General features: G+C 55.3%; 8 protein-coding genes across 8 annotated transcripts; 2 read left to right on the top strand and 6 right to left on the bottom strand.

Annotated features, from left to right (window-relative positions):
* Window positions 1–123: 123 nt before the first annotated feature.
* On the bottom strand, window positions 124–3,440 carry F5Z01DRAFT_557350 (glycosyltransferase family 90 protein). Its single transcript, XM_046260676.1, has 4 exons — window positions 3,173–3,440; window positions 3,058–3,116; window positions 2,710–2,999; window positions 124–2,657 (listed from the first exon to the last, which is right to left on the bottom strand). Exons 1-4 carry the CDS (start codon window positions 3,217–3,219, stop codon window positions 138–140), a joined length of 2,916 nt encoding a protein of 971 aa, XP_046119705.1. The 5' UTR covers window positions 3,220–3,440; the 3' UTR covers window positions 124–137.
* Window positions 3,441–3,638: 198 nt separating this feature from the next.
* On the bottom strand, window positions 3,639–5,407 carry F5Z01DRAFT_557328 (putative MFS transporter). The gene is made up of 2 exons (XM_046260674.1): window positions 5,110–5,407; window positions 3,639–5,046 (listed from the first exon to the last, which is right to left on the bottom strand). Exons 1-2 carry the CDS (start codon window positions 5,293–5,295, stop codon window positions 3,736–3,738), a joined length of 1,497 nt encoding a protein of 498 aa, XP_046119704.1. The 5' UTR covers window positions 5,296–5,407; the 3' UTR covers window positions 3,639–3,735.
* Window positions 5,408–6,104: 697 nt separating this feature from the next.
* F5Z01DRAFT_557294 (NRPS-like enzyme) lies at window positions 6,105–9,967 on the top strand. The gene has a single exon (XM_046260673.1). The coding sequence runs from the start codon at window positions 6,263–6,265 to the stop codon at window positions 9,935–9,937; it is 3,675 nt and encodes a 1,224-aa protein (XP_046119703.1). The 5' UTR covers window positions 6,105–6,262; the 3' UTR covers window positions 9,938–9,967.
* An 887-nt stretch (window positions 9,968–10,854) lies between these two features.
* Window positions 10,855–12,949, top strand: F5Z01DRAFT_735697 (amidase signature domain-containing protein; the record flags this gene model as incomplete). The annotated part of the gene is made up of 6 exons (XM_046266775.1): window positions 10,855–11,010; window positions 11,066–11,184; window positions 11,236–11,303; window positions 11,350–11,615; window positions 11,683–12,557; window positions 12,643–12,949. The coding sequence occupies 6 exons, from the start codon at window positions 10,855–10,857 to the stop codon at window positions 12,689–12,691; spliced, it is 1,533 nt and encodes a 510-aa protein (XP_046119702.1). The 3' UTR covers window positions 12,692–12,949.
* Window positions 12,950–13,127: 178 nt separating this feature from the next.
* F5Z01DRAFT_652097 (uncharacterized protein) lies at window positions 13,128–15,253 on the bottom strand. Its single transcript, XM_046263265.1, has 2 exons — window positions 14,868–15,253; window positions 13,128–14,818 (listed from the first exon to the last, which is right to left on the bottom strand). Exons 1-2 carry the CDS (start codon window positions 14,957–14,959, stop codon window positions 13,318–13,320), a joined length of 1,593 nt encoding a protein of 530 aa, XP_046119701.1. The 5' UTR covers window positions 14,960–15,253; the 3' UTR covers window positions 13,128–13,317.
* A 468-nt stretch (window positions 15,254–15,721) lies between these two features.
* On the bottom strand, window positions 15,722–18,597 carry F5Z01DRAFT_721713 (UDP-glucose,sterol transferase; the record flags this gene model as incomplete). Its single annotated transcript, XM_046266593.1, has 5 exons — window positions 18,375–18,597; window positions 17,628–18,315; window positions 17,414–17,571; window positions 16,984–17,347; window positions 15,722–16,901 (listed from the first exon to the last, which is right to left on the bottom strand). Exons 1-5 carry the CDS (start codon window positions 18,571–18,573, stop codon window positions 15,722–15,724), a joined length of 2,589 nt encoding a protein of 862 aa, XP_046119700.1. The 5' UTR covers window positions 18,574–18,597.
* Window positions 18,598–19,521: 924 nt separating this feature from the next.
* F5Z01DRAFT_557238 (uncharacterized protein) lies at window positions 19,522–21,571 on the bottom strand. The gene is made up of 5 exons (XM_046260672.1): window positions 20,999–21,571; window positions 20,757–20,946; window positions 20,539–20,662; window positions 19,956–20,480; window positions 19,522–19,902 (listed from the first exon to the last, which is right to left on the bottom strand). The coding sequence occupies exons 1-5, from the start codon at window positions 21,239–21,241 to the stop codon at window positions 19,680–19,682; spliced, it is 1,305 nt and encodes a 434-aa protein (XP_046119699.1). The 5' UTR covers window positions 21,242–21,571; the 3' UTR covers window positions 19,522–19,679.
* Window positions 21,572–21,820: 249 nt separating this feature from the next.
* On the bottom strand, window positions 21,821–22,995 carry F5Z01DRAFT_652091 (uncharacterized protein). Its single transcript, XM_046263264.1, has one exon. The coding sequence runs from the start codon at window positions 22,888–22,890 to the stop codon at window positions 22,039–22,041; it is 852 nt and encodes a 283-aa protein (XP_046119698.1). The 5' UTR covers window positions 22,891–22,995; the 3' UTR covers window positions 21,821–22,038.
* Window positions 22,996–22,998: the final 3 nt, after the last annotated feature.

Here is a 22,998-nt window from a genome sequence, read left to right as displayed (position 1 = left end):
AATCAGGCCACTTTGACCGGGGGCCTATGCATTGGTCCGTCTCGGCGCAGATGCACGCTCTAGAAAATCGGTCAACACTAACAGTGAACACCGACAGGCCGCCCGTAAAGGTAAAGATTTAATTAGTGATTCACACATCACACGACGTAGCCAAGATTCTCCCGCTCATCATCCACAATCCGCCCCCACTCCAGCAGCAGGCGAAACATGTATATCTGCATGTCCTCCGGCCGCAGAGCCCTGCTGGCCCACTCCTTGCCGTTTGTCGCAATCTTCTGCGCAATCTCGTCGCCCGTGTGCTTCGACTGGTCGTGTCGCTCGCTGCTGCCGAGGTAGCGCAGCACGGACCAAAACCCGTTCCCGAGCCGCACGTCGATGGGGATGTAGTGATGCCACTCCCGCAGTCGCTCGTCATACCACGTCTTGAAGAGCGCGGCCCGGTACACGACACTCTTGGACTGCAGAAAGGGCAGGAATCGCCCGCTGAACCCGGCGCCGTCCACGTCAATCAGGTGGCGGTAGTGCCAGTGCTCGTCAAATGCTGTGACGGGCGGAAGAGGCCACTCTGCTTCGGGCTGGTAGTCCTCTGTCAGCGTGGCTTTGCCCCAGTGCGTGAACGTGGCGAGCTCCGCCCAGTAGTCCGCCGCGTGGCATTTCTCGATCCGCCCGGCATAGGACACGTTGACGCCGACGGACTGGTCCAACATCGGACCCCGTTGAAAGCCCTCATTGACCAGGCGTGCTCTCACGAACCCGGTCCAGGTGCCGTCCCAGGCGTACCCGTCCGAAGGTGTGCCTCGCCAGAACAAGGCGTTCTGCTTGTCTTCCCACGCGAGATCCTCCGCCTCCTCGTACTCCGACTTCAGATTGAAGTTCCAGGGTGACGGGAACAGTATATCGGAAAATCCGCCAACACGCGACTGGCTGAAAATGGGTAGGAGCTTCTTGGTCGTCACAGCGGTTGGCGCCAGGATGAAGCCATCCAGGTACGCAAGGTCTGGCTGATAGCAAAGGTTGTTCGCCATCCCCGGATGCGCCATGACGGCGCCTTCGTCGGTCAGGATTGAGTGCGGCGCCGCGCATTGGATGCAAGCTGTGCTTCTATCCCACCATCTGCGATCTCGCGCTGGAGAACCCGCAGGACACGTCGGCGCCACCCATTCGTAGTAGAGCGGCTTTCGAAGATTGCTCGAGAAGTCAGGTGGGATGTCTGATGATTCGTAAAAGTCCCCGTGCACGTCTACCCAGTCCTTGGGCCACTTCTCCCTCTTTTGTGGCCATCTGCGGGACACGACGTTCCCGTCCGTGCTCTTCTGCGCGGCCGTTTTCCGCGTGGCAGTCGCCTTCTCCAACAAGGCTGCCTTGTCCTCGAACGGAACCGTCATGCGACACTCGTCACCCAGGTTGATGGCCAGATCCATGTCCGGCAGCCACTGTGCAAAGGGGGCGATCATCCTCTCGAGAGACTCGGCCATCCAACGATGCGTGCCCGGGATGTGGGGTGACTGCTGGAGGACGCCGTTGCGGATGCGAAGACCACCCATTTCGAGACTCGAGTAGGCGAGGATATGCCCCGTCTGTGCCCTGATCTCCACAGGCTCAACACCCCAGAATGGCAGCAGATCCTGGTGAATCTGGTCAAAGCTGTCAATGATGGGCGAATGGTGTTTGGTGGCAAACTCGTGCCATTTGTCAAAGTTGGGCGGTGGCGCAATGCTATAACGCTTGCGGTACTCCGTCACGGCATCCTTGAGGCTCTTGCTGGCGGCTGCCTTTTCCGCCCACTGATGGGCATCCATCTCGGCGACCTGGAACAGTTTGTTAATGGCCGACGGCAACGCCATGCCCACGCCATGCGGTGGCAGCAGGAAGGCCCAGATTGCGCAGATGCCAACAATGCACAAGAACCCCAGCCTCGTGACATGGTGCAACACTGCAGTTGTGGAAGCTCTGACCTTTCCGTCATTTGGCTTGGTGAGAAGGACCAACAGTGTCGTCAAGAGAGCGGCAGCTAGTGATGACCCAAGAACCAAGTTGGGCGACATGGGCGCTAGGAGCGGACCGGCCCCAAGGTTTGGTATTCTAAACCCAAACAGACCCAGAGAGGCGATGATGAACGCCAAAGTAGACGCCTCCAGGTACGCCATCAAGGCTAGTGCACAAAGGACCACCAAGACTGCAACGCTCGAGTCCAGAAGTAGATCTCGGATCTCGACAGCGTTGAGTCGTAGAGTCCAGTAGAGGCTCATTTCGATGAGTATTGGAGAGACCGCCACGATGGCAGAGCCCGCAGCTGCCATCATAAAGAGTGCACTAAGAAATTTGGAGGTATCGCGCCTCCCCTCAACTTCGTATCGACGCAGCCTCGAGACCTGAGCCAGGATCACAGCGTCCAGCAAGCACATGGTCATCTGGAGAAGCGGTGTCAAGGGCCATACGCGCCAACCCACAGGGCATACTGCCCCTGTGCGGATATGCAGGCTCCCGAGTGCCCACATGGAGCAGAGCGCCCACGCAAACGCGACGATAGTGTAGACGACTCGTTTCGACTGTCGAGGCACAGGGCTGCGGTCGAGAGGCAGGTTGGCACCACCAAGGCGATCGGTCGCGTATGTGATGATCTGGCTGGCAGCCAGCGTCGCAAAGGGCAAAAATGCCTACAGATGTCAGCGCATTGTTCACAACCAAGATGCTTCATGGGGCTCCCACCTCTATCCCAATCCAGCCGCATTGTGCTTTACGCAAGGTGTACCAGAAGAGTATCGTGCGTGCGATGAGACAGACGAGCAGTGTCCGAAACAGCACATGTAGGCGCGTCCATGTATCGTAAAAGCGCGCAGCCACTCTAAAAAGTCCCTTGTGCTCAACGCGCAGCGCTGGTTTCTGCGTGAGTCGTACGACCTCGAGGGGCGGTCCGTGGCTGGTGCTCCATTGCGCTCGACATTGAAGAATGACACTGCAGGCGAGTAGCGTGATGACCGTGAAGAAAACAGGTCGCTCTACCACCTGTCAGCAATGGTTTCGGGTTACTAGCATGTCGGAAAAGGAGGAGCGCACCGAAGGACGCGCTTATGTAGAATCGCGAAGACAAACGCCAGCTCCCCAGCGCCAAGCCCCTGGGTCATGGTCAGTACGAGCAAAGGGCATCGAGACGAGCAGGCGGCAGACGTACAGCAATGACAAGAGACTCAATGCTTGCCGGCTATCAGTGATACGCATTTCGACGCATTGGACGCGTCGTTCAACCGGCAATGGGCAATGAAGGGGCTGGATACATGTATGTGGTGAGGTGATGAAGTCAATGCTTGGTGCTGGATGATATTTGGGGCGTGGACCGTGGCCGCGTCTCCGTTTGCCGTTTCGTATGCTGACATAATCAGGCGGACGCTCTTTCCTGAAGCCTGAGTCCTGATCTCGCGCTCGGAATATTCATTCACAAGTAACTTATTGTAATTACATCTACTCTATCACAAAAACAATCGTAATTATTATCGAGGTTGACTACTATGCTGGGTCGCGACACATTAAACTTATCCGCTAAGGATGTCAATTCGGAATTTGCTACTGCTAACCCTATACATCCCGGCAAGACTAGCGGAAGCCAAATTGCGTCCGCAACTTCGTCTTTACCTACGCTTCCACTGCGAGCCTCAACCCGACTACAAGGTGTACTTGAACAGAGGACTCTTGTCGCCCATCTTCATCAGATCCCGATCGCTGTACTGCTCCCGAATCTCACTCATTGAGCTTCGCCCGTTTCGCGTTGCCCCACTTGTAGCTCAGCTCGAGGAGGATCGCGACCAGCATGCCACTGGCACCAAAGGCCAACGAGAGACCAAATCCGGTCTCGTAGGTGGGCGCCTCGCGATCGAGATACATGTAGCTGCCGATAATACCACCAATGTTGCCCACGCAGATGTTGAAGGCCACGCCAATGGCACGACGCGAGGATGGGGCCAGGTTGTTGGCCGCCCATGACGAACCGGCTGGCTGCACGGGATAGATGCCCATGCACGAGAGGACGAGAGCAAAGTATCCGGGACCAACATGGCTCCCCGTCAGATTTCCCTGGAAGGACATGATGACCGCGTAGCCAATGGTGATCAGGCCGAGAGGCATGACGACAAAGGGCATGCGCCAGTGGAAGTGGTCGGACAGACGCGCAAAGAAGATGGAGGACGCGGCACCGGCCACGTACGCAGGGGCAGTCATGAGCTGGGCGTTTTTGTTGGTGAAACCCATTCCCTTGACGATGGACGGCAGTGTAAACTTGGTGCCGTACGAGCACGCCGAGATGCACATGAGGATATACGCCTGCATGTACAGGCGCCAGTTGGTCACAACCATCTTGACATCGTGCCAATTGAACTTCTTGTCGTCGTGCTCGTCGGCAAACCGGCCACCCTGCTTGATGAAGTGCTGTAGCTCGAGGAAGCGGATCTCCTCGGGGCGGAGCCAGCGAGAGGAGAGCGTGGGCGAGTCGATGAGGAAGAAGAAGCAGCTGACGCCGAGCGCGACGGTCACGATGCCCTCGAGGATGAAGATCCACCGCCAGCCCTCGTAGCCACCAACACCGTCCATCTGCGCGATGCCAGCGGCCAGCAGACCCGAGAAGGCACCGGACAGCGCAGACGTGCAGTAAAAGTACGCGATGCGAGTCGCCAGCTGTCGGGGCATGTACCAGAAGGTGCAGAGATACACGGCGCCCGGGTAGAACCCAGCCTCGAAGACACCGAGCAGCATGCGAACAGCCAAGAGGCCACCAAAGTTCTGTACCACGCCGTGCAGGGTCATGATGATGCCCCACATCGTGACGAGGATGCCGAGATAGACGCTCGGGCGCTTGAACTTTTTGAGGAGGATATTCGAGGGGATCTCGAGAAGGATGTACGGGATGAAGAACAGTGACAGGACAATGTTGTACTGGATGTCGTCGAGCTTGAGGTCGGTGACTAGACCCTCAATCTTGGCGTTTCCAATGTTGGCACGGTCAAGGTGGGAGATGAGGTACAAAATGGCCAGCATGGGCACCAGGCGGATGTCGACCTGCACGTGTTCTGTCAGTCCCAGCCGGCCATGATCGGCTCGTCATTCACGGGAGTGGCTTACCTTTCGGGTGATCGACTTGCGCTGCTTCTCGGTGTGGCTACTGTAGAAGTCTGCATCCTCGTTGCTGAGGCCGAGGACTCGGATGTTGTCAATCGTGTGGATTGCTGTAGCCTTTTCATGGTCGGCAGCATCACGATCGACGGAGCGGTTGTCAACCTCGATGATATCTGGTTTCTCGGACGCCATTGTGGGCGGTGGTTGCGCGTGCCAGTCACGAGATGTCTGACGGCTACAAGAAGCTTTTGCGGGAAGCGTCCGTCGAACGGGGCGTGGTGGCTTGCCCTGGATTGCTCAAGAGACTTGTTCGTTCAGGCTTCAGCTGGTTACAGGAAGCATGCGCAAAACCACTTGTGCTTTCGATGAGATTCGGGTTTCATGGAAGGATAAGACAGCGGCCATCGACCTGCCTTTATGTTGTACGGCCACAGGTCTGGTGAGTGCCGAAAGGAGGCTGCCTCAACCACGCCGTTGCTACGATTTGACGGAACAAAGCGGAGAAGCGGCACATGGATCAATGGCGATGGCAAGGCGGCATCTGCTGAGGAGTTCGATGAAGAGCCAGCGCTGAGTGCCATGCCGGGAGGAGGAGATGACAGAAGAGGACGGACGGATATTCACAACCACACCGCGGAGAACGAGTCAAGGAGTGTGTCCGGGGTAGGGTCCCTCAATGACCGGGGCCTCCACAGCCTTGGCCTGCAGACAGCATGTCGCTCTGGGGATAGCGTTCGTAGGTCGTCCTGGTGTATGGGGAACCTGGGGATGAGGAGAAGCGAACTAGAGCACGGACTAAGAGACGCAAAGTTTGTTGGTGTGGACGGATATCGCACGTTGTAACATGGAGATGTTGCGGGGTTCCGTCAACTTCCGCCGCCCTTTGGAATAATGCCGGAAAAGTATCCGTCGTGTCTCAATCCTACCCTCGCGTGCGTCCGCCCGATCTGTTGGAGGTTTATCCGTCAGAGATCGACCGGGTATGCGCATGCACCGGTATGGCGCGTTGCGGCTTTGGTACGATCAGCAGATCCGGACCACGCGGTCGTCCAGTTGGCCATGTCCTCATAATCGAAAGCAATCCTCGCTGATGGCAGTGTCTTGAGACGAACCAAGATACCCTTCATCCACACAAACACAGAGGGCGACGTACGTCAAAATGCCTACTTCAGTCTACGTCCCAACCCATCGAGAGGATGCCCTCAAAGATGACGCCGACAAGCCTCTGCCTCACGCAAAGGCGCTGCGAGTCGACGCTGATAGCGACGATGACGACTCTTCTCTTACCACAATTGACAGTCTTATCCGTCGTCGGGCAAGGCTCCATCCTTATGATCATGCGGTCTCATATCCCTCCTCTGGCATTGACTTTGTCGACTACAACATGCAGCAACTCGACGTCTTCGCGTGGCGTGTCGCCAAACACTACGAAGCTCGACTCCCGGCCCGGCGTTCGTCAGAGGAGAAGCCTACAGTGGTAGCGCTGATGGGGCCTTCGAATCTCGAGTATCTCGTCACCATGCTCGCATTGACAAAACTAGGCCACACAGTCCTACTGCTGTCGACGAGGATACCGCAGCCTGCCATTGAGTCCCTACTGGCCACCACTGGAGCCAGCGCACTGATGGTCGAGGCGAGGCACCAGGACATGGCGAATCTGGTGCACCAGAGCATGCCAGGCGTACAGATCTGTGAGATTGCCGGGCGAAATGTCTTTGAGTTCCCAATCGACATCATAGGCGACACGCGCTTGGATGCACATCTTGATCCCCAGGTGGAACTGAACAACATCGCTTGGATCATCCACTCGAGCGGATCAACCGGGCTACCCAAGCCCATCTATCAGACCCAGAAGTCATGCTTGCCCAATTACGCCATGAGCATGAACATGAAGGCGTTCATCACCCTGCCTCTCTTCCATAACCACGGCATCTGCAACTTGTTCCGCGCCGTGTATGCGCGTCGGTCGCTGCACATGTACAATGCGGACCTGCCCCTCACGCAAGACTATCTGATCAAGATCATGCGCCAGCACAAGTTCGAAATCTTCTATGGCGTACCTTACGCTCTAAAGCTACTCTCAGAGACCGAAGAGGGCATCCGTCTCCTGCAAGAGCTCAAGATCGTCATGTACGGCGGCTCCGCCTGCCCCGACGAGCTGGGTAATACCCTGGTGCGCAGTGGTGTGAACCTGGTTGGCCATTACGGCGCCACCGAGGTCGGCCAGCTCATGACTTCTTTCCGGCCCCCTGGCGACAGGGAGTGGAACTATGTCCGTGAACACGATCGACTGACGCCGTATCTTCGCTGGGTGCCTCGTGGCCCCAACTTGTACGAATGCGTTGTCACGGATGGCTGGCCCGCCAAGGTCCAGTCAAACCAGCCTGACGGATCCTACGCGACCAAGGATCTTTTTGAGCCTCACCCGACTATCCCTCGAGCCTGGAAGTACATTGCACGCCTTGACGATACGCTTGTTCTGAGCAACGGCGAAAAGTTTGGTCCCGTTGGCATGGAAGGCCAGATTCGCTCCCACAAGAACGTCGCTGAAGCCGTAGTCTTCGGGTCAGGCCGACCATACCTTGGTGTACTGGTGGTGCCGGCGGCCCACCTGACTGGAAAGTCGCAGGAGGATATCTTGGACGCCATTTGGCCTGTGGTTGACACCGCGAACAAGGACGCCGATGCATTTGCGCGTATCTCCAAGACCATGGTTCACATACTCCCCGCGGACTGTGTGTACCCACGCACTGACAAGGGCAGCATCATTCGCCAAGCCTTCTACAAGACTTTCATGAGTGAGATCGAACAGACGTATGATGCGCAGGACGTTGGCTCGGGCGAGCTACAGGTATTCCAGCTGCCGGAGCTTGCGGCCTACATCAGACAGCTGCTCGAGAACACAGTCTCCTCGCAAAACGAGATCGAAAACGACACAGACTTCTCTCTACTCGGCCTCGACTCCCTTCAAGCAATCCAGATGCGCAGTGACATACTCAAGACGGTGGATGTTGGCGGCCAGAAGCTTGGGCAGAATGTCGTCTTTGAACACCCCTCCATTGAAAAGCTCAGTCGCTTTCTGTATGGCTTGCGCACCGGTACTGATTCGACCACTACAGACGTCGAGACCGAGATGCAGGCGTTGATTGAGAAGTATGGCAATTTCAAGTCTGAGGCGGCCACCTCTGTGGTTGTCACCGGCGCAACTGGCTCGCTCGGTGCACATGTTGTCGCCCAGCTCTCCGCCAACCCCGACATTCACACAATCTACTGCCTCGTACGTTCCAGTGGCAATGCGAGCCAAGCTCTCACCCGGATCAAGGAGTCCATGCTTCAGCGCAAGGTGTACCATGCTCTACCCCTCTCCTCCCGTCGCAAGATCGTGGCACACCCCTCTGACCTGGCCGATGCACACCTAGGCTTGGCTCCCGACGTCTACGATACCGTGGGCCGAAACCTTCGTGCGGTAATCCACTGCGCCTGGTCCGTCAACTTCAACATGCAGCTCACAAGTTTCGAAAAGGGCAACATTACAGGCGTCAACCATCTGCTCGCCCTCTGCAACTCCTCGCCAACCCGCGCTTCCATGAACTTTTGCTCCTCCGTCAGCACGTGTGCCCGCTCGACCGTGACCCCTATACCAGAGGCCCTGCCAATGCTGGAGTGGGCGCAAGGCATGGGGTACGCGCAGTCCAAGTCGGTTGCGGAACATGTCTGCGCTCGTGCTGCGGCGCAGGGCATCACGTCACGTGTGCTTCGCGTCGGTCAAATTGCCGGCGACACCCAACACGGCGTGTGGAACGCCCAAGAGGCCATCCCGATGATGATGCAAACCGCAGTCACCATTGGTGCTCTGCCAAAACTGCCAGAGACGCCATCGTGGACCCCCGTTGACGTTGTCGCCGCCGCCATTGCTGACATATCTCTCTCCGAGTCGGGTAGCGGCTTTACGAATGTGACGCACCCCAAGACCTTTAGCTTTGTGGACGACCTCCTTCCGGCACTTCGCTCATCTGGTCTTGAATTTGAGGAAGTAGAGCCCAAAGAGTGGGTGCGTCGTCTGCGTGCCTCGAACCCAGACCCCAAGGCCAACCCGCCCATCAAGCTCGTCGACTTTTTCGCTTCCAAGTACGACAAGGATGAGTTTACTCCCTCCAAACCCTTTGCCACGGACAAGGCATGCTCCCTTTCGCCGGCGTTGGCCAACGCGCCCGAGGTGAATGCATCTTTTGTCAAGAAGTTCATTGACTACTTTATGCACAGTGCTTGGCAGCGGAAATCCCCCATTGAGCGGAGGACGGCGGTCTTCATGGCTGGCCCTTGCGGCACGGGTAAGACGACCACAGGGACAGCGATTGCACAGTGGCTAGGCGTGCCGTTTGTGGAGGGCGACGCGATACACACGCGTGCCGCGGTGGAAAAGATGCGATCCGACACGCCGCTGTCCGATGAGGACAGGGCCGGGTGGCTGAGACGCATAAGTGCGCGTGCCGTGGAGACCATTGACGAGCTTGGCTATCCCTCAGTAGTGGTGAGTTGCTCGGCGCTTCGTGTCACGTATCGGGCGCAGATTCGGGATCACCTCTCGCAAAGGGGTGTCGACAGCGTGTTTGTGGATCTTCAGGCAGGGCGCGAGGTGTTGATCGAGAGACTCCAAGCGCGCAAGGGGCACTACATGAGTGCGAAGATGGTCGAGGGTCAGCTCAAAGTGTACGAGGGTGCACTGCCTGAGGAGACGGATGTCATGCCTCTTGATGCTGAGAGGGAAGAGGAGAAGGTTGTTGAGGAAGTGAAATGGCTGTTGCAAAACGCAAGGTTCGCGTGTGCTGGTTGAGTATGGCTTCGTGAATCCTTGGAATCCACGAATTAGGTATCTTGATTTTAACACGCTTAATTATGAGAACGACATCTGAATTCCGACAGTATGTCTGATTCTACCGGCGCAAGCGTTCTTTTCACCAAGCATGACTTGTTCTACCGGACTGTCCAAAACTTGCTTAAACAGACCCTCCTGTCTAGAGTTCGTAATGACTTCCGAGCAATTCCGGTGCGTGAGTTTCTCTACGACACAAAGGCAAACTGCTACCGCAAGGTCTGAGCTTCATGACATTACTTCTCCCGGTTCTCTTTGCAGGGTAAGAATCCCAGCTGGTTGGAACCCCTGTGTCTGTTGCGACAGCCTCGGGACGCCACTTGTCGTGGCGTATCTCGTTCCAAGTTCAACGGTCAACACGGAATTCAGGGGCCGGGTATTTAAACCGTACAATACTTCCTTGGGCCTGGTGATGTCAGAGTGGAGGTATACGTTTTGTTTCGAAACAATGTCCAATTCGCAATTGTGATTTAATCAAGGACTCCTAGAAGTCGGGGGACATGACTCGTGCTACTGTGGGACTTGAAGATAGGTTTGTTTGTACTTGTGTGGCACTGCCCCAAGCCCTATGGGTCAACGATCAGCCTACGTAGTCTTTCTAGAAGAAGCATTAGCGCATACGAGCAAGCGAATCACGACGACTTGCCCACCACTTTTAGAACGATAGCAAAACGATATAAGTCCAGGGTCTCATGTCCAAGTTGTTTCTTTGCAGTTCATCTGGCTCAGAAATCCCCCTCTACAGCCTGAGAAACAAGCCACTTTGTTCGCTGCTGCTATCCTACTACTCATTCTCGATCTTCCCATTGAACTCTGTCGCCAGCATGTGGATCCGAGCACTCAGCACGGTTTGCTGTCTGCAATGGGCATTGTCGGCCATGGCATCAACATCACCATGTTCGCAGGCCGTCAACATAAAGCAGGGCAATCTGACGAGCCACGGCTCGATCTTCCCTCGCTTGCTTGAGGCGGGCGTCGATGAGATCTCTGCTGGGCTAAATGATGAAACGTTCACCAGTGTAGACCTCGTCAATGTAAGTCTTTGGACACCTGCTCGAATGAGATTAGACCCGCGCTGACCAAAACTAGGCGTACATTGCGAGAATCAAGGAGTCAAGCCATCTCTCTGCTGTGACTGAGATCAAAAATGACGCCCTGGCCATTGCCGCCGACTTGGACAAAGACAGAAAGCAGGGCACGAGGCGAAGGTACGTGTTATTCTTCTAGCCTGTTTAGTTCACAGTCTGACAACGTTCTAGTGCTCTCCACGGCTTGCCTGTCCTTCTCAAGGCCAATATCGGGACGGCGGACAAGATGTCTACAACAGGTAAGCAAAGCTTGGCTTTTATGAAACCCCATTCTGAACGCAATAGCCGGATCGTATGCTCTGATGGGCTCAGTTCTGCCGCATGATTCAACCGTTGTCGCAAAGCTGCGCGACGCTGGCGCCATCCTTCTGGGGAAAACAAACATGAACCAGTGGGCGAATTGGAGGTCGTCCAACATATCGACCGGCTGGAGTGCGGTGGGCGGGCAAACCATCGGACCATACGCAGAGGATCAAGACCCTGGCGGTAGCTCCAGCGGCAGTGGCGTTGCCAGCGCTCTTGGCCTTGCCGCAGCTTCGTTTGGCACAGACGTGAGTCTTTTCTGCCTCCATCCATGCATCTCAGGACATGTATGCTGACACTGGTCGATGACTGAAGACGGGCGGGAGTATCCTGGGGCCGTCTGCGCGGAACAACCTCGTCGGGATCCGGTCGACAGTCGGGCTCACGTCACGCTATCTTGTCGTCCCGTATAGCGAACACCATGACACGGTCGGTCCAATGACGCGGACAGTTAAGGATGCGGCCTACTGGCTCGAGGCTATCAGTGGCATGGACCCAGCAGACAACTACACGAGCGCCATCCCGACCACAATGGACACGCAGTACGTCTCTGCCTGCAAAACATCCGGGCTGGCGGGGACAAGGATCGGAATTCCTCGCAATCTGCTCTCTGGCGTGACGCCATCGGACCAAGACATCTTTGACGCGTTCGACGACGCCATTGCCACGATACAGGGTGCGGGTGCAGAAGTGGTTGACAACACCGACCTGGCAGCGTACGATGAGTTCCTCGCCAATGGCCGGGAGGCTTTCTACGGAGTGCTGTGCGCGGACTTTGTCTCTGGCATTTCCAAGTACCTTGCGAGCCTGGAGAAGAACCCACAGCAAATCTACAGCCAAGCGGACATTAGGGAGTTTACCCAAAAATACCCCTTGGAAGATTACCCGCCAAAGGACACCTCGTCATGGGATCTCTGCGTGGAGGCGGGCATCAACAACACATCCCCTGAATTCTGGCCTCTGCATCAGTATAACCAGCAGCTCCTCGGCGGGGTGGGCGGTCTTCCGGGTACTCTGGAAAAGTACAATCTGGATGCCTTTGTGCTGCCGACAACCTGGGCGTCCGAAGTCTCCTCCATTGTCGGATCGCCCGTTATCACAGTCCCTCTGGGCTTTTACAAACCTGGGACAAACGTCACCATCACGCCCCTAGGTGACGCCAATCTAGTCTATTCTGGTCCTGGGATTCCGTGAGTTACCCTGCTCTGTTCTGATTCATCATGGAATTGATGATCTTGGCAATATACTTGCGCGTCTGCTAAAGCAACTCTATAGGTTTGGGCTGAGTTTCTTCGGGCCTAAATGGAGCGAAGCAAAACTTTGATCGGGATGGCGTACGCCTTTGAACAGCGGACCAAGGTGCGAGAGCAAATGAAGCCTGTGTTCCAGCCGTCCACGGAACTTGAAGACGTAGTCTGAACAGATGTTCTGGATAGTTGTTCTGGGGATAGAATGGACATTCTCTGAGCAGATACACTGGAGATCGTGAGTGGATTTCGCTGTTTCTGTGGAGATGGAGGGTTGAATCGTGACATCCAGTTGCGCATCGCGTGGCGGCTGTGATAGATGAGGATGCTGGGCCCGACGGACATGTACAGAAGCCTATCAAAATATTGTATTATACCAACATATATTCAAGCGTTTCTCTTCTGATCCCCAGAGCTTACATTTTCCCAGTCAGCCCTTCTAGGTCGGGGGGGACTAGGTGAAGCGTCAGCGCCGCAAATGTCAACTGCTAACTTAGAATGGTGTCGGTCAGTGTCAGGCAAGTCATTCAATTTGCTACGAAAGGCTATTTTCGCTATCTTCTCAAATCCCTCTCTATTTCACAGGCCGTCTATAAAAAGCGGTTTCACAATGATCTCTTTAGCGTTTCCCACACCGTTCCTCAGCTGGTAGCCTTTGCTGCATTCTCCTCCGTCGTCCAGTCCACACTCCGTCCTCCTCTTGTCACGATTTGGTCGACTCCTCCCACGTCAATCCGCGACCGCCCATCTCGACTGGTTTGTAGGAGAACCTGAAGACGGGGCGACTTGCGCGTCGACTTGGCTTCACCGTGGCGGACCATAGTCGACCATGTTCCGGTGGTAGATCTCGCCCGGGGTGAGCCGACGATGCCTCTTCAATCTCGGCTACCCGCCTCGCGAGGCCGAGGTACAGAGTTGGGTCCCACATACCCTCTTTACAGCTGTATCCCGCGAGGAGGCCGATGGCCGACTGGCGTTGTACCGGGTGACGGCATTTGGTGGCGACAAAGTAGAGCTGAGGGATAATACCCATGTCCAAGGTGAAAGTCGGCACCTGCTCGCTTGTACCCGTCGTCGATGCCTGCAACTCCATGTAGGCACCACAGACGTCCAGTATTCTCTGGAACTGTGAAAAGTGCGCATCGAACGCTGTCTCCCCCGCCACGAGACATGTCGAAAGCAGGATCATCACTGTGAGGGACTGACCAAATAGAAGGAGCATTGACATGTTCTGCTCTCTATTGAGTAGTCCCAAAGTCTCCGTCATGGCAACAAGCGTATCGGTCCACACCCTTAAAGATTGCATCCATTCAGCTTGGGCCTCCAGAAGTGACCCATCCGCCGACCCAAAGTATCTCTGGTCGCTGGCGTTGTGGATGAACTTCAGAATGCCTGTGGTCAGCTTCATGAGACCCTGGCGTGCCTCTGAGAAGGACTTTGGGGCGACTGGTAGCGCGCACAAAGCAGGTGTTGGGGCACTGCCCAGAAGTTTTGTCGGCCTGCCGGAAAAGTACAGAGAAACCAGCAAGCGATTGTATATCGGTGCGAGAGTCGACGTCATGCTCAGCTCTAGGCTTTTGACAGGTGTTTGCAGATCCGTCCCAGAGCTCTGTTGCTGTCGCGCCTGTTCAAGTTCGATGGCAATCAACTCCAACCCCGATTCGATATGCCGAGCGGCCATGTCGTGTTCCGAGTTTAGCATTTCAAAGGTGACGAACAGAATGCAGCAAACAAGAGTCAGAAAGGCAACTCCCGTCTTCCGGCTGCTTATGTCCAGGTTCAACGTTCGCACTGCCTTGTTGTACTTGGACAGTGCTGTCGTGTAGAAGACATCTGGCCTGCCCCCCAGACTACCACGCTGTCTGTCGCTGGCGCGGCGGGCAATTGCTTCGTGCATGATGCTGATGGACACTATGGCATCATGCACGGCACTTTGACTCTGGCTCATTTGCATGATCAGGCCTGCCCAGAACGTCGAGCCGAAGCAGCCGGCTATGTCGTGGCGGCCTCGATGATAGTAGTACTCCCAGGCACTGTGATCTTTTCGGGGAAAAGGGGACAGTTGGCGATCTGGTCTGCCAATGTGCTGAGCGTCGTTGTAGTCCAAGGGCTGGCTCGTCTGCTCGTAGCCATCACATTTGCGGCCGGTGTTGGTGCAGCGTTTGCAATTTGGCTTCACCTCGTCGCATTTCACTCTTCTGACCCTATCGGTTGTCAACAAATGACAAATGAACAGATGTCTGGGTAGCTCACTTGCAAGTCACGCAGCCCGTTTTGGCCCGATTCCCGGATATTCGGATTTGCTTGTCTTTCCCTCTGGCTCGCTGTGCATTTGACGGGATCATGTCGTTCAGTGATGGACTCTTGGTCCTCGTGACCCGGGCAGTAGGGTAGCTGAAAAGGACGAATCTGGAGAGGCTTTTGGACGATTTGAGGTGGAAAATCTTGACCTCCTTGCAGCAAGTGTTCAATTTGACGCGGTATCTTGAGTATATCGCGCATGACCATGTCTGAGCTTCACTCTGGCCGGCGCTCTAGTTGGAAAGCTCTTCCAGTGGACCGCCATCAAATGTGAAGTTGCCTGGCTATCGGAGGCGCAGCTGAAGATGAAGACGGAGACTGCGCCCCCTTCTTCGTCGTCAAGCGGGATCTTGCCAGCCAAAACACAAACTTGTGGACTCTCAGGCTGCTATTAACGTGGAACGACCCCGCATCGCTCGCATTGCTCTCCCGTGTGGTACGTATTTGTACATGTATCATATCCCACATCATTCAGTCACTGCTATCAAATATGTGCATGGACACTTGCGCAAGTATTCAGATCAGTAGCTCTTGTTGATGGGAGTGACACGCGCCGCCCGAACATGCAGAGAGGCAGTTGAGCCCTACGCCGCGAAGAGAGATCAACGATTCCGGGTTGTATATCGCGAATGGTGCGCGACTCGGTCTCAGAGGTCTGTCGATATCAGCCAGTCTAGGCATCTGAGTCGCGTCAAGGGCTCGATGAACAAGCTAGCGTGTCATGATCCCGTTTCCTGTGTATGTTCACTGCCAATTGTAATTCCCTGGACTTCTAGTACAATTCACACACTCATATAGGGGGGCCTCTACCCATCCTGCCGGCGCTTTCGGTCCTGACATCGCGCAAAGGTCTCTTTCAACTCACTCCTATCGACATGAGCAGCCCGCCCACTCTCCACCATCCAAGCACCCTCGACGTGCCGCTGGCGAGCCACCTCCCTTATGGTCGAGCTGTGGACGGCGGCCCACAAGCACTGGCTGATGCCGGCACTTGGATAGGCCACCAAACCCATGAGTCCGGCGCTGGTCTTGGTCGTCATGTTCACGACCCCCTTGCCGAACCCCTTGACAGCCCCCAGAGCACCCTGCTTCTTGGCGTTCCTGTACGGCTGCATGTAAAGGTCGCCGAATCCATCTACAAATCCCCAGGCAAACGTCTTGCCCGCGACTGCCATGCCACTCCTGAAGCCGGTCACGGGTCCATGGTCGCGGACACCGCCATTGTAATACCCAGGTATTGATTTCAACCCCTCGGTGATGGCAAGCGGGAAATCAACCAGGCCGCCTTTGATCGTGGCCGAACACATCTTGCCCATGCTCTTGGCCGATGCTCCGGCCATCTTGCCTGCTATAGAGCTTGACGGTGCGTTGTTGCGCTGGACAGTCGTGGCGGATGCGCGGTCACTAACACTGGTTTCTTCGCTTCGGGCCCTCTCTGTTGAGGGTGTCTGTGTGCCGAGCGTCTCGAGCTCCCGAGCCCGTCGATGGCGCTCGTTCTTGTATTCTTCAATTGGCTTGGTGACCATGCCAGTGATAGAGCCAGTGATGTCTACTGCAGTTCCCACAATCGAAGAGGCCCCCCCTGAAATGGGATCCCATCGCTCGGTTCGGATGTGGATAGGTTTGCTACGGTATGGCTTCAAGTGCTTGGCGATGGCCGAGTTATGTCTGAGTAAGATCTCCGCCGCCATCTTGGAAAGCTTGATAGGCGGCTTCGCCTTGGTGTACAACCACGCAGCGGGCTCGCTGGGGATCAGATCGCACGTGATACTTTCCAAGGGGAGTTGCCGATGGAACGATTGCACGGCAGCTTGCACCCCGACTTCGGATTCCATTTTGGCGGCGAGAGACGCGGCGGCAGCGGCTGCCTTGGGCGAGAGGCAGTATCGAATAGCTTCGTCGAGGTTGTTTGCCGTCAGTTTCGCATGAGGGATTGGATTGGGACCTGCGCCTGGTCTAGCCACCATATCGCCCCAGAAAGGTTGGCTAGCAGGAGGATCAGCTTGAATCTCAACAGCGAGTGAGGCATATGCCCCAGCGTTGCCTTGACAATGGCACAATGACTTACTCTCCGAAGAAGGGCACAATGACGGTAGGCTTCCCGTTGCGCAGCCCACAAGCAGTTGTCCCCGCGCCACCGTGATGGACCACGGCAGCCACGTGCTGAAAGAGCCATTCGTGTGGACAGTCTCCTACCCAATAGATCTTCTCGTCTCCTTCACCGGCAAGGTCAGACCAGCCCTTGGAGATGATGGCGCGGACACCAGCCGTCCGGACGGCGTGCAGAATGGTCCGTGTCATCGCGTTGGGGTCGTCCAACACGATGCTGCCAAACCCGATATAGACTGGTGGAGGACCGGATTCGAGGAATCGAGCGAGCTCGGGCGGTGGTGTGAACTGGGGCGCGTCACGGAAGAAGAATCCGGAGACGTCTGTGAGCTGTCAGTCACGCCTTGGCCGCCAGAGGAGGTCAAGTTGGGCTTGTGTGGAAAACAGACCGATATGTGAAGGCCAATCGGCCGGCTTGGGAACCAAAGCAGGTGACCAGCAGTATGTAAACGGTATCTTGAGAGTGTCCGCCAACGCGGGCCCATCAAACATGGCGATTTCCTCTAGATCGATGGCCTTTCGCCATTTGTTGATAACGTCGCCGAGTCTGTCTCTTGTATTAGAGCTTATGTGCTCCGCGCCAGATGATGGGGTAATACTGACCCTTGCCATGTCATCCATTCGACCACGATGAAGGAGATATAATTAGCCAGCCGACGATCGCTGTCCACATTCTTGAGGTTGGCGAGTGGGTGTGGAAAAGCGGTGGTACTGCTCCAGGGCATGGTGAACATCAAATGCACAGGTATTCCGAGTGCCTGCGCGCAGTGGACGTGTGCGAAGCTGGGTGGATTCGCGATAATCGCATCCGCTACAAAGGGTTCGCCCGTCATGGGATCGGGTCGAAGGCATGACTGCCAGCACTTTTCGAGCATCTCGCGGATCATGTGCCGCTTCCGCTGGATTTCGCCGGCCGTGAGACTTTTCATGCTAGGAATCAGACCCGGGTTCTTGACCATGTAGGCCATTAGCTCGGCTGGGTCACCACCGATGGGGAAGAACTCGAGGCCTGAGCCTCTCACAAAGTTATCAAAGGTGTCGTGGGTTGCAAGGCGGACGCGGTGGCCTCGTCTTGTCAGTTCTTTTCCCAGAGCGACAAAGGGCTGCACGTCCCCTCGACTGCCAACGACTTGAATGACTACATTCAGTTTGGTAGCCCATGAGGAACTTTGCTCTGCCGTTTCGAAATACTCTGGCGGAGGGACGTCTGGGACTTTCTCGGAGGGCGTGGGGTAGAGTGTCCCAAGGGCGCGTACCAGCGTAGAGTTGTAGTCAATCTCGACCCTGGCATCTGTTTGATCAAGGGTTAGTCGTTGCAAATCTGGATGATACATGGTCCGTCGGACGTACCTTTGGAGAATGAGAATTCGGCCGGGGGTTTGCCAGGTAATTCAGCAGGTGTTTCAGCAGGCAGTTCGACGGGACTCTCAGAGGCACGCGGCGAAACGAATGAACTGGCTGCGCTTCCGACGGCTGTATAAGGTGGTGTTGATTCGGGACATGGCGACCCGAGCTCGTGTCGAATTGTTTGCCGATTCTCGTCAGCCATTGTACGATGGGTTGGTAAATTGAGAAGCCGAGGGTTGACCCAAAAGCTCAATCGGTAGGGAAAGAGCCATGCTGGCAACGGAATGGTTATAGCTACATGTATACATGTACCGTTTGCCCTGTGCTAAAAGAGTGAGGGCAAAATTTGCAACCGCTTCGCGTGAACTATACGCAACTCACGACGCCAAGACGGGTGGACGAGGGCGCAGCCAAGCCACCGGGTGCATGACCCGGACGATCTTTACATGATTACGTCTTACAATGAACTTAATTAAGTCTTTACGGTGGGGCTACATTGCACGACTCATATGTGACACGTGGGCATATGTTTGGTGCGGAGATTGACAGCGCTTGTTTGATATGGGTGCCACCCCTAGCCTTCTATCAACCGACTTCTGGTCTGCCTACCCTGTAGCTATCTCAGATCCAATTGCCACACGAGTGTTGGCCATCCAAGAGGGGACAATGGCTTTTGGGGGGAGATAATATGTCACGGCTGCTGTTAATTCTTCCTTAAAGACTACGCGTACGAGAATGAGTTGTGTGAAGATGGCCTTTCGTAGTAATCCGATACCTTCCATACGGCAGATTGGCACGCCTCTAGATAGCTCCGCCAGTGCACCAGACCGAGTCAGGACTCGCCCTCCCAGAGCATCCTTGCGCATGGCCACCGCCCTCGTTTGAAGCCTTGCACCGTTTAAGCACGTCGACATCGAGCAACTCTCTTGAGTCGTGTCATCGTTAGATATGGCAAGAGGCAGGACAATCTCCTCTAGTAAATGGCCCATCATCTGCTCCCCTTGCAGTCCATGTCTCCCTTCACCCCGACACGACCGCTGCCGCCAAACTTATTAACCGCATTTAAGATGAGATTGATAACATCCTGGGAACTAACGTTGTACGAGAGGTTGGCATTGGGCGAATGCCTCGGCTCTGCGCCAAACTCACACCCACCGGAAATCCCCAGTTCCACCTGGCCTTTCGCCTCTTCGATCCGCCACTCCTTGTCGGCAAAGCCTTGGAGGTTTTTGACAATCCAAGTTAGAGGCCTTCTTTCATAGGTGGTGATGCGTCGCTCGTCTGGTCAACAAAGGTTGACATGCTGCATCAGTCTTTACCTTCGACAATGTTGCAAGGATAGACGGCGCTGTCACTGGCATCTCCCTCGCCCCACGACCGCCAAGCGGTCTCAGGGGAGCAGACTGGAAGGCGCATGAGGCCGGGGGTCCTGATATCATCTGCAACAGCGAGGTCGTTGATGTCGCCTTCATTCAGGTCCTGGGGTCGAGGGGCGTCATTCCCCCCATTCGCCTCGAAAGTGTTGAGGGACCTTGGGTGCCTTGTCAGCTTGAGGGGTCAATGTGAACGACAACAGATCCTTACCCGACAATGACATCTTCGATTGTGACACCCCCATACTGACTGTCTTCTCCCAAGGCGTCCACGCCTGGCGGCACCGAGAAGCCGTATGTTCCGTCCCAGGGACTATAGTTCCCCTCGGGCACCCCCAGAAAGTATCGCTTGCCGTTGTGACAGACTCCCGTCTTGTCCCTCACATCGTCTTGCAGAAGGTCTGACAGGTCTTTATCGCAATCGAAGCCCGTGTCGATGACGAATGAATGCGTACCCGACATTCTCCAGATTTCAGAGATAGCAATGCCAAAAAAGGTGCGAGCAACAGAGCTCTTCAGTGTCTGGCTATTTTCATCTTTGACGACGCCACCCCCCCATCTGGCGCTGCCGGATATGAAACTTCCGTCCGCAATCATATTGCCTAGTCTGTCGATGGACTCGTCCGAACCGTCGAACAAGACGCTCAGGTTGTCAACGACGTGATTGGGCCAGCTAGAAAGCACAGTGGTACTGTATGTCTTGAAATCGTCTTGTGAGTCCGAGTCCCATTCGGCCCTGGTGGCTGCTGTTAAAGATAAGACCCCCAAGAATAAGAAGCAATGGTAACACGTACGGATTTCTGGTCAGCAAGTCCTTGGCCACAGTTGTGCCTTGCTGAACTGCGAGTATCGTCGTGTTCTTCAGTTTGGCTGCTGCATTAGACCCTTCTTCTGCGAACCGGGGCCAATCGGCAATTCCTGAGGGTGCCCAATTGTCAGTAGAGCGCATGTGTTTTAATGTTTGACAACAACAGAGGAGAAGGTCATAAGAAAGCCTCAGCCGGGGACCTACTATTCTTGAAAAGGGGGCCCAGCACCGCCGAAGCTCCAATGGTGAAGACATCGAGCAAGACAAGGCGCCAAGCCGTGTCGGGTTCCAGAGGACCCGGGGCAAAGTCGTCGGCAAAGCTATCGAGAGTACCGGTAGTATTCAAATCCAGAGCGAAGGAGTCCGTTATAGTGTCCTCCACAGTCCTAAACATCTTTTCCGGGTCAGCGCACGATTAGAAAGTCGAGTTGGGCGACGTGACGTACTCCATTGATGGCCACGAAAGAGTTGACAATGGCAAGCCCGCCGACACCTCTGCCGGGACCGAGCTTTTCGCTGCCACAAAGGAAAGTAGATACGCGCCACAGAGTATCGTCTTCCAGAGAGCCACATTCAAAGGCACTATCGACTCCCATTTTCAGACCAATGTAAGAAGAAAACGAGCTGTACAAGTCCTTATTCTCTTTCCAGCCAGTGACCAAGTCGGACCACGCGGTGGAAGCATCCATTTGGTGCCATCGCTCTTCTGGGGACAGATTTGTGCGGTCGTCCCAGCCAAGATTGTCGCATTTGAGCTCGGTCCAGTTCGCTGAGTCTTAGCGCGCATCGATACGACGGCTCGGACTGACGTCGCCTTGCGCTGGGTCAATCTTTGACGCCGCCAGCATGAGACAGAAGATCTTCACGGTCGCTGTGAGAATGGAGGAGGCCATTACGGCTTGTACAAGGGAAAGAATGCCAAACGGTCCTTGTATGAATACTGCAAATGGCTGACTGGGCTGGTGAGAGTGAGCGAGGAGCTGGGGCGTTGTTGGGGCCCGGACAGCTTTCGAACAAGAAGGATACAAAAGTCTCTCCGTGAACCAAATGTCGTTCCTCGGGTGCCTTGCCTCCTCCAAGGCGGCCAAGGCCCCGGTGGACCTTCTGTTGGTTACATTATGCAGGTTACTTCAGGGGCGCTTTCTTGGCGTCGAGGACTGGACTGGAGTTGGGGGGGCCAGGAAGGCTACCTCCGGAGCGAAATGAACGTGTGTTCAAGGAAATCACATGAAATAACAGCTTACCATGTACAGACTAATTAGTCTTCTTCAATACTATTTACTACTAGTAACTCGCTGTGAGGGCGGAATTTCATTTGGCTCGAGTCCGTTGATCAAAAAACGGAGATAGTGCGGGCCCTAGAGATACTTCTTTCACCCGCTATCTCAGGTGAAGCAATAGGTAGTTTTATTCCTGGCACTGTTGCCATGGTTCACACGCTGATATTTGGGATCCTTGGGGACAGTACTGTCTAGTTAATGATTGTTTACAGGAAAAAAAGGCCGAAGCCAGCGACAAAAGCAACCAAGCATGCCGTCCAAGCTATAGCCAGGTTTCCGCGAATGCTCACCCCCGTATCTTCCCCGTCGCCCTCGTCGGCAGGGCACTCAATCATCGAATCATCCCAACGGCAGACCCTGGCTGTAGCCGAGGCATAGATGCTCTCTACGAGCTCGGAACCGACCTGTGCCTCGCATGGTTGTGGAGTGGGTGTCACGGCCGAGAAGAAGGCGCAGGCAGATTTATCGACATCGTACTCGCTGACACCATCCGTAATGTTCCACACGTGGCCCTGCAACTCTGAGCATTGTGACTCTCCATCAGCAAGGCTATCTTCAGGGTCCTGGGCCCCTTCCTTTGTCGTAAAATACACACGGTCCCATGTATAGCTTCCCCGAGAAAAGAGAGGATAAAGATCCCCCTTTTGAATGCAGGTGGACCAATACACACTCCACGAGAATGTCCAATAGGCCTCTGTGTTGAATGTGTCGCCGTAGACATGGTGGGCAAAGAACGGCTCGCTGTCCGACGCGTTGGCCAGCTTTTCCGTGTCGACGGGAGTTGCACCGATCACGTCCCAGTCGCTGGTGCTCTCGTTCCACTTCATCAAATTGATGCGGATGCTGAAGGGCAGTGACCGAGTCACAGCTGAGTTGTGGAAAGCGAAGACGAATGGGAAGAGATACGAAGGCGCATACATCTCGTTGCGCGGGAAGATGGAGGTAAACTCGTTGATGCCCGTTTCAAAGTCGGTGTCGGCGCCCATGGTTGGGCTGCCGCCCAGGAGGCACATCCAGGCGACCAGCCACAGACAGCGACAAATGCCCGCCATATCCATTGGATGTGTGTGTCGAGTGAGGGAGAAATGGCGATTTGGCGTACGAAGGAAGACAGGACAGACGTTGGAATAAACATGAACATAAGGTTAAACGGAACGACGCGTCAG

The sequence above is a fragment of the Emericellopsis atlantica genome, assembly GCF_019669845.1.
Source record: "Emericellopsis atlantica unplaced genomic scaffold F5Z01scaffold_9, whole genome shotgun sequence".
Lineage (NCBI taxonomy): Eukaryota > Fungi > Ascomycota > Sordariomycetes > Hypocreales > Bionectriaceae > Emericellopsis > Emericellopsis atlantica.
Note: the sequence above shows the minus strand (reverse complement) of the source record. Positions and strands in the feature narration are given on the sequence as shown.

Coding starts and splice junctions, on each gene's coding strand:
- F5Z01DRAFT_557238 (XM_046260672.1), bottom strand. CDS start 21,241: ATGGATGCTTCCACCGCGTGGTCCGACTTGGTCACTGGCTGGAAAGAG. Junction 20,481..20,538: donor GACTTGCTGACCAGAAATCC/GTACGTGTTACC, acceptor AGCAGCCACCAG/GGCCGAATGGGACTCGGACT. Junction 19,903..19,955: donor ATCGAAGATGTCATTGTCGG/GTAAGGATCTGT, acceptor AAGGCACCCAAG/GTCCCTCAACACTTTCGAGG.
- F5Z01DRAFT_652097 (XM_046263265.1), bottom strand. CDS start 14,959: ATGATCCCGTCAAATGCACAGCGAGCCAGAGGGAAAGACAAGCAAATC. Junction 14,819..14,867: donor ACGGGCTGCGTGACTTGCAA/GTGAGCTACCCA, acceptor GACAACCGATAG/GGTCAGAAGAGTGAAATGCG.
- F5Z01DRAFT_652091 (XM_046263264.1), bottom strand. CDS start 22,890: ATGGATATGGCGGGCATTTGTCGCTGTCTGTGGCTGGTCGCCTGGATG.
- F5Z01DRAFT_557350 (XM_046260676.1), bottom strand. CDS start 3,219: ATGCGTATCACTGATAGCCGGCAAGCATTGAGTCTCTTGTCATTGCT. Junction 3,117..3,172: donor TTGAGTCTCTTGTCATTGCT/GTACGTCTGCCG, acceptor ACCATGACCCAG/GGGCTTGGCGCTGGGGAGCT. Junction 2,658..2,709: donor GCGGCTGGATTGGGATAGAG/GTGGGAGCCCCA, acceptor TGACATCTGTAG/GCATTTTTGCCCTTTGCGAC.
- F5Z01DRAFT_557328 (XM_046260674.1), bottom strand. CDS start 5,295: ATGGCGTCCGAGAAACCAGATATCATCGAGGTTGACAACCGCTCCGTC. Junction 5,047..5,109: donor GCAAGTCGATCACCCGAAAG/GTAAGCCACTCC, acceptor GAACACGTGCAG/GTCGACATCCGCCTGGTGCC.
- F5Z01DRAFT_557294 (XM_046260673.1), top strand. CDS start 6,263: ATGCCTACTTCAGTCTACGTCCCAACCCATCGAGAGGATGCCCTCAAA.